The sequence below is a fragment of the Quercus lobata genome, chromosome 2 (genome assembly GCF_001633185.2).
Source record: "Quercus lobata isolate SW786 chromosome 2, ValleyOak3.0 Primary Assembly, whole genome shotgun sequence".
Lineage (NCBI taxonomy): Eukaryota > Viridiplantae > Streptophyta > Magnoliopsida > Fagales > Fagaceae > Quercus > Quercus lobata.
The window spans coordinates 28251379-28268001 of NC_044905.1; the positions used below are offsets into that span (position 1 = coordinate 28251379).

Genomic DNA, 16623 nt, shown 5'->3' on the forward strand with positions numbered 1-16623 from the left:
TGACCCTTACAATTTGGATTAAAATGATTTACTGAAGCTATAAGTCTACCGGTCTAGCTCTAACTTGGATTAAAAATGAAGTTATGATTTGGATTAAATATTACCTAATATATTGTGGTTGAGGTTAAGGTTTGATCAAGTGTCTAGTAGTACTAAACCTGTTAAGATGATGACATGTATTTACTTTTAAATACGTGTCATTATCTGATCAGGTCCAGTACACTAGATGCACTGGACCTAAACTAAATCCTTATGGTTCACCCTAAAAAAAAAAAAAAAAAAAAATCCTTATGGTTGACCCAATAGCAATTTCGTTCTACTAAATGATTTAATGAAGCTATAAGTCTACCAGTCTACCTCTCATTTATTTATACCATACAGATTGAGTACTGATGCACGGAAATCATATCTATAGAATGCTTTCCTAAGCATTTCATTTTTCCATGCACATGACAACATTTTTCTTTACATAAATAAATGAGCTCGGTTTGTTTTGCTGCCTAGAGTCAAGACTAGCGGATGCTGAATTTTCCAGTCATCTTCAATGTAATCATTATTGTTTTTTTAATAGTCGATGTACTCATGACAAAATATTATTGGTAAGTGAAAAGGTAAAAATAATGATAATTTTAAATTTCTCCTAATTTATAATAGAAAAAATCTACTAATTTTAATTTACTACTTTAATAAATTGAAAAAAAAAAAAATTGTTGAATATCGTATCCCTAAGTATTGTTTAAAATCCTCTTTCAAAAATTTTGAAATGTAGAAAAAGTTATAGGTAAAATTAGGTAATAAAACGTGGTCATAGAATTTCTACTTTCGGTTACAAATAATTATGAAAAGACAAGATAAAATAGGACATAACTAAAAATCGGAATGCTAACAAATCCGGGTTTCTCCGAAATTGGCAACAAAATGTGACACCTACCACATTGCTCGGACTCAAAATCCATTCAAACAAGAGAAGTAAGATAACTATTTATTCGAGGAAAACAAAAAGTAACCACGAAATACTAAAGAGAAATAATATAGTGAGGTCATACTATTTTGATCTTCCGTAAGCTCTCTCTCTTCTCTCTTTTGTATTTTGATCCTGATCAACTTCATCTTGGATCAAAGCATGTTAACAAAATTTAGTGTATATTTTTCCAAAAAAATAATAATAATAATAATAATCCAATAAAAATTAACCCTCACTGTAATGATTCATTGATTAATAAAATTTGGTTTTCGATTTGGGTGAAAAATTATTAAACAATTTCATATAAAGGTCTTTCTTTTCACACAAATAATAAATTTTATCATGAATTTAATTGGTAAAATATAGTATTATCAAAGTATTAAATAATTGCTCGATTTTCATTAAATACAACTTCCTATGTGATTTTATATGTATATATCTATGAGATCCAATATAAAATTTGTCCCTATGCCATCAATGGAAAATCATTCACTATGCTGTAAAGCAATGCTTCTTCTCATCACATAAATGGTAAGTCTTGACATAAATTTAGTTAGTATGACCCATTATCATATGAGAGAATGAAGCATTCCTTATTGAGCGTTGAATATTTACTAGTCATCAACAACTTAAATAGATATAAAAGCAAGTCACACAATATTTACGGCCTAAGACCCATAGGACATAATCCAAAAGCTTTGAGAGAATGGTGGAGAGGAAAAAGATGTTCTATTTCCATGAGTTACATAAATGAAGAGGTTATACCCTTTTGTGACCAACTTAAATATAACCTATGTTACATGAAAGTTAATCCCCTTAAATAAGCCAGCAAAGGTTCATGTCCATTAATGGTTGATCCCACTGTGCAAATTCTAACGGTAATAATTACAACAATATAAAATGTACCTCTAAAACGGGAGATTGTGATGAATTGGATTTTTTTTTTTTTAAGAAATCAAAGACTTTTGCCAAGATAGTTATAATGAAAATACATGAATGAAAAATATGAAGTATTACAACCATATCAAAAGAAATGTACTTTTCTCAAACAGGAGAATGTGATAAATTGGAGGAAAAAAAAGGGAAATCAAAGGTTCATCAAAAGAAATTTAAGAAGAGACATGAAGTGAGAGTATGAAGGATTGGGGAGGAAAGCAAATTTAGAGGAACTTAAAGGAGGATGTTTTGGTAAGCAATCATGGGGGAAAACACTAAACATGTTTGTGTTAGGATTAAAAAAAAAAATCAAAAGAACGTGTTTGGGAAAAAAAATAAATACTAAACGTGTTTGTTGGAAAAAAATGACAACATGATAAGTGAGGAAAAACTATATAGTGTGGCAATTGGCAACTGATCATGGATTCATGATTACATGTGTTGATAGTTTTTATTTTTTATTTTTTTAATGTTTGAGCAAATGCTACTAATTTAAATGGTCATCTAAGATTACTCTGTGTGTGTATGTGTGTGTGTGAGAAATATAAAAAATGAGTCAAATTGAAGAGCATTTGATCATGCGCGTGAGCACGTGCTCAGAGGCTAGTTTTATATTAATTTTTTTATAAGCCATGTAAGCTTGAAGTTGCCAACTATTCAATCCATTAGTCACATAGACATTTTTCGTTAATGAGTTAATGGTAAAGACCAAATTTGTAAGTTGAAAACTAGCCTCTGAGTATTAACCTTTACCCAGATTATAAAGGTGCAAATTATTCACCTTTAACCAAAAAATATATGAGTCTCTGAAAAAATTATTTTGCTCACAAACGCATAATACTCACAAACTACTTAACATTTATCATGTATGTGTTATTCTCACAACTTCCCATTATCATTTGTTATAAAAGTTACGACCAAAAAAAGTAGGATAATTTTTAATATTAACCACCACAAAATTCTGACAAAGAGAAAAATGTACTCTACGAGAAGAAAGTTGTAAATTATGTCAAACAAAGGGGGAAAAAAAACAATAGAATTTACCAATTTTTGTGGGAGTCTGCCTCAAATTTTTTGATTACAAACTTCTGACAAATAGAAAAGGTACTCCATGAGAAGAAAGTTGTACATTATGTCAAACAAAGGAAGAAAAAAAAAAAGCAATAGAATTTAACAATTTTTGTGGGAGTCTACCTCAAATTTTATGATTATATTTACTGTGTGAGTTTCAAGACTTTTGATTTTTTGTTTTTGTTTTTTTGTTGATATCTTTTTGTTTTTGGGTTGGGTTTGCTTATTCTTTCTATTTTACAATATTGATATAATAAAAATTCATCTTAATTACTACATTTTTCAATTACAAAAATACCTAAAGGTGTGATGAGTGTTCTGCTTGGGTAAAATACGTTTTTCATATGTGAATATGAGTGTTTTGCATGTGATGTACCTCTAATATACCAAACAAAAGATTAATAATTATTCAAAAATATGCTAAAAAACCTTTATATTATATGCTCCTTGCAGTACAAAAGTTTCAACACAAAAAGCTATCACAAAGTTTTAAGTTTTAACTAACCCCTTCTGAAACATGTATGATCAGCCATTCCTTATCCACCAATCACTAAATATGCATTCTTGATTATCACAATATGGTATTTTGTCATTGAAATTCTATAAAGTTGTTATTTTATTGACCATTCGTTCCATCTACTGTTAAATGTATTTCACGCTGCCTCAGTTCATGAATGTGGCACATACATCTACCGTGAAAAGAATATATTGTAATTTTCTGGGACACCAAATGGGAAAAGAGAAGTACCTAGAGAGGGAGGGCCTGAAATTGCTGGGTACTTCACATCTAGATTCAGATTATGCTCCTCTTCAAAGACAAAATACCAACATAGATCCCCTAGCGTAGGTGTTCCTCAAATAAAAAAAAATCCACCAGTGTCGGTTAAAACCACCACTTATTATAAATGAATAAAACAATTTGAAAACCAACAGGAGAGTGGTCTTGTTTTGTAGGCAATGTATTTTTACCGGATTATCCCCAAGTTTTGCCCCTACTTAAATGTAGGTTGTAAGGGTATTTTAGAACAAAAAAAATGTCTGGTCCAAACATGGGAAGCCCTTTAAATAGTAGTATAAATGGCAATTGTAGCTTTCTATTTCAATATTTTATATTCTCTCTCTCTAAACAAGACACAACCAATCAACCCGTTTACCCACCACCGCAATCCAACACCTTTCACCAACATCGCCATAAACCATTCCAACATCTTATAATTTAAACACAAAAACAACCAAAAATCAATAAAAAATCAACCTCAAATCATAGTAGCACTCCATGAACTCATCAACCACCTTGAGTTAAATTAGTTATCTCCTACCTTCATCTCTAACCCATTTCATCTCAAAACCAAAAAACCTACATTTAGATCATAGGTGTGATTATGTGAGAAGGATAGAGAAAGGGTTTGATACGTCAAAGAAAGCCTCTGTTATGACACTATGCATCCATGAGCTCTTAGAGTCGTTGTCGATCATATCAAAAGAGAGAGGTTAGGTCTTGGCCTAGTCAAATCGAGGAAGAGGGGTAAAGGACAATGATGGGTTAAATTGAGAGAGAAAGAGAAGGGTTTGAAAGGAAAGAGACGTTTGAGATAAGTGCGAATGAAGAAATCTGAGAGGAGAGACATTTAAGATAAAACAGTTAAGAGATGAGAGAGATCGAGAGAAAATAAAGGTGGAAATAATAATAAAAAAGTGAAAATTGATTATTTAAATAAAATAAAGCGTAAAATAGATAATCTGTTGTGAGTGTTTTTGAAAAGTAGTTGTGTAAAATAGAAAAAATAGGTTCTTATGCTGAAACAAACAATATATTTTTACACAAGTTAATGTAACTACTCTTAGAAGTTGTGATTGGGATGATAAGGATAAATAGTTTTCTTACGTGGGTTAGTGGAGTTTTAAAATTTTGTATTTTATGTATTTATCTCATTTAGTTGAAAACTTATAAGTGAGCAGATCTGCTCGCTTAATAAGAATGAGAATATTTTTAGGCATTGAAGTTGAATTAGGGGAATTCTTTAAATAGAAGTATAGATAAAATTAGTGTTAATAATTACATGATAGAATCTTCCATTTGAGGACACTCGGGTGGTAAATTTAATAGATTTGGAGAACATAATGTAAAACTCGAGGAGGTTTGATCCACCATGTAATTGCTTAATTGGTTAATGAGATTTTCAAAGTATTTCCCGGCCAATGAATAATATAATAATAATAATATAATAGTCGGGCTACAAGTTAGGACACCCAAACCGTTCGATCTAGTAACCAATCAAAAGAAGATTTTCAGAAACTAGAAATGAGAACGGTTGCAGTGAAATACCACCTAACTCCAAAAAATACAGCTTCTCTAACCTCTCTTCCAAATTAGTAGAAGTAGGAATCAGATGGTACGATAGGACGAGCCAAGGCAAAGGCGGGTCCCAGCCGACCCTTCTGACGACTTACCCACGTGTCAGCATCCTGATAACCCAGCCGCTCTTCGACACGTCAGCACTTCTCTCTCTCTCTCTCTCCTCTGCGACTCTCTCTTACTCTGTCTCGCCCATTCCAGGCTACTTCCTTCTCGCTCTCTCTCTCTCTCTAGCGCTTCCCATGGCGGTCAACGATTCCATTTCTCACTGAACAAAGCGACAGAGAGAAAGAAAGAGTCCAAGGTGTAGAGTGGTGGCTTTCGCGTGGAGCTGAGCTGAGGAAAAAGTGGTTTTGGTTTTTCTTCTCCGATCAGTAGTTTTATTGGGAAGGATGGGAGGTAAAACTAAGAATCAAAGGATTTACTCAGCGAACCCTAACGACTACAAGCTTCTAGAAGAAGTAGGTTATGGTGCCACCGCTACGGTTTACAGAGCGATCTATCTTCCTTCCAATGAAGTCGTCGCGGTTAAGTGCTTGGATCTCGATCGCTGCAATAGTAATCTGGTTCGCCTTCTTCTCTCTCTCTCTCTCTCTCTCAGTATGCTTTAGTTTTTTTTTTTTTTTTTTTTTTTGTGTGGAAATTTTTGGTTTTATTGTTTGGTTTCTGTGAGATTAGATTCGAAGTGAGATCTTGTTTGGTTACTGTGATTCTATTTGGATTTGATTTCTGTGATTGAAATACTGAGGGTTGCAAAATATTCATTTGAAATGGTTAGTTTGAGTTTACACTTCGATTCTGCCGGGAATTTGTTAAGAGTGATTTCAAAATACTTGGTTAGGTTCGCTTCTGACTTTTTGGTAGAGTATTGAATAAGGTAATAATCTTGGAGAGGAAATTTGATTTGTGTTTATTTCAAAATCTTGATTGTGTCTGCTCAATCTTTGTTTAATAGTAAAGGGAAAGATGATTCGGTTTCGATGAAATTTTTTACTTAGAAATGGTAATCGCGGGTTTTGAAGGTGTTGTGGGACTTACTTATGGATGGATAGGAATTGGAAAGTTGTGTGGGTAAAAGCTTGACTAAACAAAGAGCTCTATTCGAGTTCATAGTTGGGTCGACTGGATCACTGAGCTTGGCTGCTGGACTAGAGTGGAATTGGAACACGATGGGATGTTTTGATGAGCCTGAATCTGGTGTGAGGCGGCTTGTGCTTCTTTCTGATTCACTAAATTGCATGTTTGATGTGCTGTAATGCTATTGGAGAAACTGTATTGCACTTGCGTTAAGTGAACTTTTTGGATGTTGAGATTGGATATGTGAGGACATTGCACTTAGGAACATGTCTGTGTGTTTAGATGGTGAGTAAATTTAGAGAAAAAATTGTGATTGTAGGATTTGGGTTGTGGTTTGGGCTTGTTGTTTGATTATGTTTTGACAAGGCCAAGGCTCTCTTCTTGAAATTTTCTGGAAAATTGCCAATGGTCTTTGGACTTAATCGCAATTCCTCTCTCTTATAAAACACGTAGGTTGAGTTCAAAGCTTCATTCTCATATGGTTGTGTAAGCTGTGTTTGCCTTTAAAGAAAGAAAAAGGCCAATTTTTGATGTATAAATGTTGCTAAAATTTGAAAATTTTTCACACAAGCAAATTCTTGATAGTGCCCGTTTGGTTTTGAATCTTTTGATGGGTTAGTTTGTGGTGAAAGGCTAAGGAAAATGTAGTGCTTTTGGGTTTCAAAAGTTTTATGGCAGTATACAACTTGCCTAGAGTGAATTTGCCACTAATGCACAAGACAGTGCATTGCCTGCTGAATCATATTGAGTTTGTATAGCATCTAAACATTTCTTGAGATTGGGCGCTCAAAATAGAAAAGACAAGCTTTGGAAAGAGCCTCTCTGTAAATGCTAGTGAGGCTTCAGGGTTGGCTTAAAAGTAATGCAAACAATACCAATGAAGAAAAATAAGAAAGAGGTGAAAGCAATCACAAGAAGTAAACTCTTACAATGATCTCAAACATTCTATCCTTGGGGGCTTCGATCCCAAGTAACTTCACCTAGCAGGGAAAAAAAAAATCAGAAGTGTATATATACACTCCATGTTACACCTAATGTAACTCTTTGCGATGTTAAGTCACTCCATAACTTTTTATAGGATCAATATTTTGAAAGTCCAACTGTTAGATTACAATTTTTGTTGCTCTTAATATGCACGTTAAATTTCGTGTTAATAAGATGTTATATGCTATTTGATTCACTAACTCATGTTTTATGTATAATTTTTAAGTTCAAAATCTTGAAATTTAAACATTTTATGATGGAATAATGATTGATTTTCAATAATCTTGATATTTGGCAAGTATTGGAGGATAGATGGAGATAATGTAATCCAATTGTTAATTCGTCAAAAATACTCTATCAATGAAAGTAACATAACAAAGAGTTAAAACACGTGTAACTTGAACCTGACACCCCCCCCCCCCCCCCCCGAAAAAAAAAAACGCATAGAGATACATGCGTGCGCGCGCGCACACATATATATATATTCTTGAAACTGAACTTTTTCCTGTATTCTTACTGTTTTTCAATTATTTCTACTTTTTATTGGTTGCCTCTTTACTTAAGCTTAAATTGTGTAATCTATCAGAAATAGTTGGTTCTTTATATTTTGCTTTAAATGATGGTTAAATTTTAATTTTTTGTGTTATTTTGCAGGATGACATACGTAGGGAGGCTCAAACAATGATTTTGATAGATCATCCAAATGTTGTTAGGGCTTATTGTTCATTTGTTGTTGGACGAAACCTTTGGGTGGTCATGCCTTTCATGGCGGAGGGTTCTTGTTTGCACCTCATGAAGATAGCATACCCAGATGGCTTTGAAGAAGCTGCTATTGGTTCTATACTAAAAGAAACTTTGAAGGCTTTGGACTACCTTCATCGACAGGGACATATTCATAGGGATGTTAAGGTTAGTTGAATGTAGAACTTCAACATCCCTCCACTACATGGTCTATATTTGCTCTTCTTTTTGTAAAGATACGTTGGGAGGGTTTCAAATTAAGTTTGATATTTGCATCACAGGCTGGAAACATACTACTTGATACAAATGGGGTGATAAAGCTTGCCGACTTTGGTGTTTCAGCTTGCATGTTTGATACAGGTGAAAGACAACGAACAAGAAATACTTTTGTAGGGACCCCATGCTGGTAAGATATATTGTCAATGTACTCAATTTCTTTTTAGGATATTTCTTGGTTTGATGCTGTATGTTATTATAATTTATTCTTTTATCCATGTGTTTGAGATTTCAACATATCTTTGCTTTCCAGGATGGCACCAGAGGTATTGCAGCCAGGAAGTGGATATAATTCCAAGTGAGTTTTATTCCATTTTATAATTTCAAAGAAACATAGAGGAGCTTTGACGGTAAGGGTTAGGGTTGGAACATGCAGGTGTTGCTTCTGTTCGTCACAGCCCCAATTGAACTTGATAACTTGCTCTAGAACTTTGGCTTATGGTTATAGCATTTGTTTGCCTTGATGATTTGCCATTATTTGATTTATTCAGCACCACCTACTTATTCTGTTTGAAAGCTTTAGCTGTCATGGTAAACTGGGCATAGTCTTTTCTAGGTGAAGGTCTGTTGAATATGGATTGGGTTGCTTTTGGCCTGGGACAAAAGGCAGGCTTTCAGTGTCTTTACATGTTAATATCTACTTATATACACGTCTGTGTGTAGAATGTAGGCCCCATAATAGATGGTCCTTTAAACTAAGCAAATTTGTGATAGGGACTGTGGCATTTCCTGTATTTTACTTTTATTCCTTTTTTAAACTCTTTATCAAACAGAGAATCACTTTCTTCTGATAGTTGTTGAATGTCTTATTTGCATAAATAGTCAATTTCATGTCTTGATTTGTGGAGAAAATAAGAAAATAATATATATACTTGGTTCTCTCTTGCATCATTCTTCTACAGGGCTGATATTTGGTCATTTGGTATAACGGCATTGGAGCTGGCTCATGGTCATGCACCATTTTCAAAATATCCTCCAATGAAGGTATTTTACATTATAGGGGTTCAATAAGATTGTACCTGCAAAATTGCATAAGGTTAAGTAGGTTTTCTCGGTAGCACTTTGTTGAAACATCTAAAATATATCTGACCCTTTATTGTTCTATAGGTTCTCCTGATGACGATACAGAATGCCCCTCCCGGGCTTGATTATGATCGAGATAAAAAATTCTCTAAGGTATTCATGTTCTTTCTGGCTAAAGTGAAAAATGACATATATACTTCACTATTTGGTGGTTTCCGTCTTTCAATGTCTTTATATTATGGAATAATATTCTAATTGGAGGATTTCCAGTTGTGATCAGTCTTTTAAAGAAATGGTTGCAATGTGTCTGGTGAAAGATCAAGCAAAGAGGCCAACAGCAGAGAAATTATTGAAACACTCCTTTTTCAAGCATGCAAAGTCTCCAGAGCTTTCTGTGAAGAAATTATTTGCTGATTTGCCACCCCTTTGGAATCGTGTAAAAGCCCTCCAGGTTAACCATCATACTGCTGGAATGCAATGTTCATAATTTCACTTGTCCTGGTGGGCTTGTCTGATGGCATTGGTTAATTTTGCAGCTTAAAGACGCAGCACAACTAGCTCTAAAGAAAATGCCTTCAGCAGAACAAGAGGCTATATCACAGGTCATAAACCTTAGTTCACGCCATTTATTTTGAACTTAAATTTGATTTACCTGTGGTCATGATGATGTAGCAAATTGTCTTTTATTTTTTTCTAATATTCAACTGTTTGCATTTCTTGAGAATGCTTTTTTGAACTTTAACAATTTCCCCCCTCCCCTGTTCATATTCTGTCCATTTGTGAAAACCTCAACTATGATGATCAAGTAACTATCAGTGACAACTGCCCCCATTTGAATATGTGTGCCGCTTTATTACCACTGAGGAATCTAAGTTACAATCATGTATGTTATTTGGTAGTTGACTGGGTATGTCCCATCCTAAATTCTGAATCCAGGAGAAGCCATTAGATCAGAGGAAAACTTCATATTTTTCTTTAAATGATTATTGAAGACTCTTAATCCATAGAAAACTGTTGAAAAAGGAGTAACAATATTGAAACAGAGAAAACAATCTGTTTTAGAGTGTAGGGCTTTTCAAACAAATGTAAGGGCTTTTCCTGTGGTCGATGCATGCCAACACCTCGTATTTCTGATTTGGAATTTGCTCTTTTATCCAGCTTTGGTCTGTTTTCTAACTTATTTTGCAGATTGATAATAATGATTATACAAAGAAAAAATGGAAGCTTTTTTTTTTCTTTGTGGATCATTCAAAGGCTAGAGATTATTCTCATTTATGTCATATATGTTTCTTTGCTCAGACTAGAATTAGCATAAATAAAAAACTGGGAAAATGTTTCTCTTGTAATATCTTACATTTAGTGATCAGAGATATCTGTACATAAAACGTTACTTTACTCTTTTTCTTATCTTTGGTGGTAATGTCTTGTCTTGCTGCTATCAGAGTGAGTACCAGCGAGGAGTTAGTGCCTGGAACTTCGATATTGAGGATTTAAAAGCACAAGCATCACTGGTAAGAAATATTCTTTTTAATCTTTATCAATTATCAAGTTAGTTCATATTGAGACAGTATCTTCTTTTGGACAGTGTTTGGTTGGTTATACTAGTCAGTTAATCTGATGTAATTTTTTTCTAGGTGAGAGATGATGATGATGATGGGCCAGAGATCAGGGAAGAAGATGAAAGCATGAAATATGTTTTCAGTGAGGAGGTAGTAATATTTTAAAACTACATCGGGCATCTAATTTTCTTTTTCAAGAGCAGTCCAAGTGTTCAATTTTTCTCCTGCTTCCTGAGTGTGCATATTAATCTTATTTTATCTTTGTTTTCTCTTTGGAATTTTGATTCTAAGCAAGTGAATTAATATTTTCTCATCTTTCAATGGCAGGATTCAATTGATTTCCAAACCAGTTTTGGGAAATTGAATTTAAATTATGAATTATCACAGCCCGAGTACAGAGGGCGAAATAGTGGTGAAGAAAAGCCACAGGCTGATGTCCTGAATAGAAAGGGAAAGGTTGTGGAAAGTGATTTATTGGAATCTGGATGCCAAGAGAAAGTTGGTTGGAGAAAAAATGGCTCAAGCACTGAGGCATCTTCATCAATGTCAGAAAAGGACATGGTACTGGCCAAGACTAAAACTCAAACAGTGAAAATTCGCCAAACTCAGAGTGGCCCACTTATGCCCGGTGCTGTGCTTAGTCATTCAGTATCAGAGAGAGTGCGAATCTCTGAAAGGTTTGTCATGATGTATTTGGATTTATTCTACGAAGCCAAATTATTAACTTCTGTTTCATTTGAAAAGTTTCATTTTCCATATGCTCTTGTCATTTGGATATTTTTCTGGTGGTGTGGACAAGTAGCTGATGTTTAGTTAATTACTAGGACTGAGCTTGAAATTCAACCATCTACTGAGAAAGCTTTCCAACAAGTACGGCGGGCACCAAGCTTTAGTGGTCCTTTGATGCTTCCAAACCGAGCTTCGGCAAATAGTTTATCAGCTCCAATAAAGTCTACTGGAGGTAATGAAGTAATTCAATATGCATCGAATATCATCATTATCGTCACTGCTGCTGATGCTGCTACCAATAGCCTGCAGGTTCACAGAATTTGTGACATTAACTATTTTTCCCCCTTAATAGGGTTTAGGGATTCCTTAGATGACAAGTCAAAGGCAAATCTGGTGCAAATTAGAGGAAGATTTTCAGTAACATCAGAGAATTTAGATCTTGTAAAGGTAAGGCTTCATAATGAACCCCCCCTTCCCTTCCCCAGGCAACTCGCTTTCTCACCCCCTCCTCTCCCAATTATATGACTATCACTAACTTAAAGATGTGCCCTAGGATATTCCATTAAGTACAGTTCCACGACGGTCTACACAGGTATTTGGCCAATTTTCACTTGAAAATATTGTTGAAGTAATTACAATGGGTTTCAAATTCTCACCTGATGTTCTGTTTTGTTGTTTTTAGGGATCTCCATTAAGAAAGTCTGCTAGTGTTGGTGAATGGATTTTTGATTCCAAGCAAGCGGTTAGTATACTGCCTTGCTCAAATAGTTTAATTATATAAATTATGTTAATAATCACCTTCATTTGTAGTACAATCATGTAAAAGATTTACTAATATGGTAGAATAATACTATCTTTTTGGGGGATTTTTTTTCTTGAGAGGAAAGAAGACAATATTTGACGTCTGTGGGTGTCTGCAATGTTGTGTGAAAATTAGATATTACTATTTGTAAATTTTCAGACTCGTGTGCTGTACTTTGTTAATTATTAATGTGTGTGTGTGTGTGTTTGTGTAAGCGGGTGGACAATAATGCCCAATTGTTAAGCATCATTTTATCTTGATCCACATGTTTACATTTAATATATCCGACTCCCAAGTGGCGGATTATATTGAAGATCAAGTCTGACATTCTAGTATACTTGTAAGGTTTACTTCATAGAATTTGTCCTTATGATAGTCTTTATTTTTCCTTTAATTCATATAATGTAATTCTCTGTGTTTTCAGCCTATCAATCAGTCACCAAAGGAATTTAGCAATGGTAATTTACCTGCTTCACTTCTCATGCCTCACCTTCAGCATCTTTTTATGCAGACCACAACACAACAGGTGAAATCAAACTTATAAAAGAAATTATGATTTTATATTTGATTTTGACCATTAAAATAGTCCTTGACAAACTTAAATCTGTGTTCAATAGATTCTTTTGCTAAAATTTTACTTGTATACTAGGATCTTATCATGAATTTGCTCTACAGCATGCAACCAGCTGAGGTAGCAGATGGTGAGTATGATTCTTGAGGTAGTTATATCTAGTTATATTGAGAAAATAGGTATCAAACACGTTTGTAAGGCACTCCTATTTTTTTTCAGCTACCCAAAATGGAAAGTTGCCACCATTGCCTCGTAGTTCAGAGAACAATGGAACTGTAAGTATATTTATCTATCTATGTGCTTCTGGCTAGTAGGAAACTGTTTGAATTTATTTTCTTTTTACAAAAGAAACATTGAAATTTTGCTGAAGAATAGGTTGTCCTTGCATTACTAAGACCCTATTATTAGCTTTGCTAGTTAGTAGAAATGTATTTATGAATGCAGCCAAGGTTTCTGTGATTAGACTTCCCTTCTGTAGGTTGCATTCTTACTTAGCCTTTTTGTTTTTTTAAGTTTTGGACGGAAAAATAAAGACAATTCTGAGACTTCCTTTGCCAAAATTCATTCTAAGTTCTCTATGCCAATAATTGCTTTTTTTATTTTATTCTTTCAATAAGTGGTTATTGATTGATTGTTTTCATGGAAAGCACCCTGTTCGTATTAGTTTTCTCATGAAGTAACTTATTAAAAAAAAGAAGGTTTTTCCTCATGAAGTATTTTCATTACTCTCCAATAAATTTAGTATGAAAATCAAACTTACCAATTGTTATTGCATGAGGATCCTGTGGCCACAGTTCCAACAAAATGAGATGAAGGCATATGCAATTATGGATGGATCAAAGTTGGCACTTTATGTTCTTTGATTGTGTGTTGACCGGCATAATCCCATCAAATGTGACAAGTGTATGTGATCAGACAAGGATGATGTTTTTGCTCACTATTTGGCTTGTTACTCCACTATGATAAATATGATGAATTGGCATACATAGTTTTAGGTGCCAAAAATTTTCAATGTGGAGGAGTCTGGTGAAAAGGTTCTTGAGAGCACCATTATGGAACCCTTACTCCATTATCTTGTTTAAATTCCATAATAAATCTAGTTTGTATAAAACAGTTTCATGACTAATAACTATGTGTTTCTTTGCTTGGTGCTAATGACAATTGGACTGACATATTTTGATTAACGCTTTGCTCGATATTCTTCCCTAGTTTTTCTGATTTGTTCTTTCAACAGATTGAAACAGCGGCTTCTGAGAGGGAACGTTTACTTCTTCTCAAGATCTCTGAGCTTCAATTTAGGTCGGTATCATAAGTACTTCTGATCTCTCTTTTGTTTATTGTTTTGTTTTTTGTTTGTTTTTCCAGTGTGTGGAGGTTTCTCTAAATTTCTCCCCATTTCTGCAGGACGGTCAATTTGTGTGAAGAGCTGACTGCTGAAAAGTTAAAATACATAAAAGTGAGTTGCTCAGGGGGGGTTCAGTTTTGAATTATATGTTTCCATGACTTTGGGATGGGCCTAGCATGGAATTTTTAAAACAAGATAACTCACTCTAATAGAATTTGGTTGGTTTTGGTCGGTACTGATTGGCTGTTGACCTAGGAATAGGATTGTTAGTAGATTAACATGACACCTGGATAGGTTCCTTTCAGGAATGCTCCACGGGCATCATCTTTTTGATTTTTTACCCATCAGGGTATAGAAAGAGGGTGGGGGTCCAATTTTTTATGTAGGAATTAATTATTAACATCATTTGAAGGTTGCATTGATAATTTAGTTATCACTAAACAGTTGCAGCAGCAGCTAAATGCTGTATCGGGTCAAGAAGAAAATGGAGACAGGAGGGAAGGGGATGCCTGATATTAAAAAATTCAGGTTATGTAAAGTGAAATCACCATGTACATCCAGGCAAGAGCTGTAAATCATATGCAGAAAGTGTTTTCCTACATTCTTTCTCAGTGCCAAGAGGGGAACTGTTTTGGCTCATAGCAGTAAATAGAAGCAAAGAGTGGCATCCATGTGTCTGAATCTCTCTTCTGCCTACCGCGTGCAATAAGTTTCTTTGAAGATTTTCAGCCACCAAATATGACAAGCAAAAGTTCAAAGTTCATCAGTTGCTCTCATACAAATAGAAATGAGCTCCTCTCCTGCAGTCTCATGTTGTAACTTGGGAGTTGGCAGTTGATTCTTTTTTCTTTTCCATTTCTTTCTCAATAGTTGCCATGAGAAGGGAGGGAGTAGTGGGGTTGTTGGTATACATTTTACAGTTTACCTAATTGTAATGTTCAATTATATATATTGAAATAGTATTGTGTAAAACAGGATTTATGAGCTTTTATTTATGAGCTTGTAAATTGGGCGATAGATTATTATTTTCATCTCTTTGTGCTTTTTTGTTGCATTGAACTTTCACTTGTGTTTTACTCGCGGTACAAGGTTCGCATAAAGCAACCTATATTTAAACCTTCAAAATACAGTTCCCACAAAAAAGCAACCTATATCAATCTGAACGCATATTGGGCGTAGGCTCTCACTCTCCAATGTCGCCTCAACCACCTCGCTTGCTGCCCACTTCCTGTCACAAACCTTTTGGTTTTGACAAACTTCCTGTCCCAAACTGACAATGAGGGTTACTCATAGCTTTCTAACCAAAACTTTATGATACTTTTTGGAGAAAAAACATCAATACTCTATTAAGAGATTAATTTGTAATATGCTCCTTGTGGGGATGAACATGAAATCGGGCCGAGAGAGAGAGAGAGACCCAATAGATAATTTCTAAAAAGATGGGCCCTGTTCAAAGATGTGAATATGAATGTGAATGAAGAGGCTTGTGAAATAAAAGATAACTTCCTGTGGTGAATCCTGTGGAGGTCCAAGCTGATTACCTCTATTTTTTTTTTTTTTTTGGTTGTAAACATCGAATAACATTAAAAACTAAAGAGAAAACACAGGTTCAAGACAAAGTCTGCTTCATTCTAAAAAAAAAGAAGACAAAGTCTACTTAAGTACAGCCCATTAGCATCAAAATTAAAAAGATCTGAGATGTCCACAGGTGGACAATTAAACAAATGGAAGTCGCTGTTTTGCTTCGATCCTAATCGTGCGAGGGCATCTACACGTTTGTTTATTTCCCGGAAGCAATGCTTGACTTGGACTTGGGGAAGCTAGGCCATTAGGAACCTGCAGTCATCCACTAAAGGGGATATAGCATTATTGGAATAGCACGGGTTAGCCAATAAATCAACTATAGCTTTGCGTCTAGTTCTATTAGTACAGAAGAAAGATTAAAGTTGAGACATTGAATCAGCCCATCCCTAAGACCCCACAGTTCCACAACAAAGCTAGTGGTAATTCCAATCTTTCTGGCATAGCCACAGATCCATTCGCCCTTTTCATTTCTAATGAGACCTCCACTTCCAGCAGTACCCGGGTTCCCTTTAGATGAACCATTTGAATATAATTTGACCCAACCAATGTCAGGTTTCTCCTATCTCACCCTTCTGATAACCTGCTTGCATAACCCTCTAGGGGTT

General features: G+C 34.7%; 1 protein-coding gene across 2 annotated transcripts; it reads left to right on the forward strand.

Annotated features, from left to right (window-relative positions):
* Positions 1–5332: 5332 nt before the first annotated feature.
* LOC115975196 (serine/threonine-protein kinase BLUS1-like) lies at positions 5333–15469 on the forward strand. 2 transcript variants are annotated; one of them, XM_031095895.1, is made up of 21 exons: positions 5334–5893; positions 8043–8297; positions 8411–8535; positions 8659–8703; positions 9308–9389; positions 9513–9581; positions 9709–9879; positions 9965–10030; positions 10871–10939; positions 11063–11137; positions 11315–11664; positions 11812–11948; positions 12069–12163; positions 12270–12308; positions 12399–12458; positions 12943–13044; positions 13168–13219; positions 13309–13364; positions 14324–14388; positions 14494–14545; positions 14879–15469. In XM_031095895.1, the coding sequence occupies exons 1-21, from the start codon at positions 5720–5722 to the stop codon at positions 14945–14947; spliced, it is 2208 nt and encodes a 735-aa protein (XP_030951755.1). In that variant the 5' UTR covers positions 5334–5719; the 3' UTR covers positions 14948–15469. The 2 variants fall into 2 exon arrangements, with proteins under 2 accessions (XP_030951756.1, XP_030951755.1); XM_031095896.1 differs by lacking the exon at positions 12270–12308 and having other exon boundaries at positions 5333–5893.
* Positions 15470–16623: the final 1154 nt, after the last annotated feature.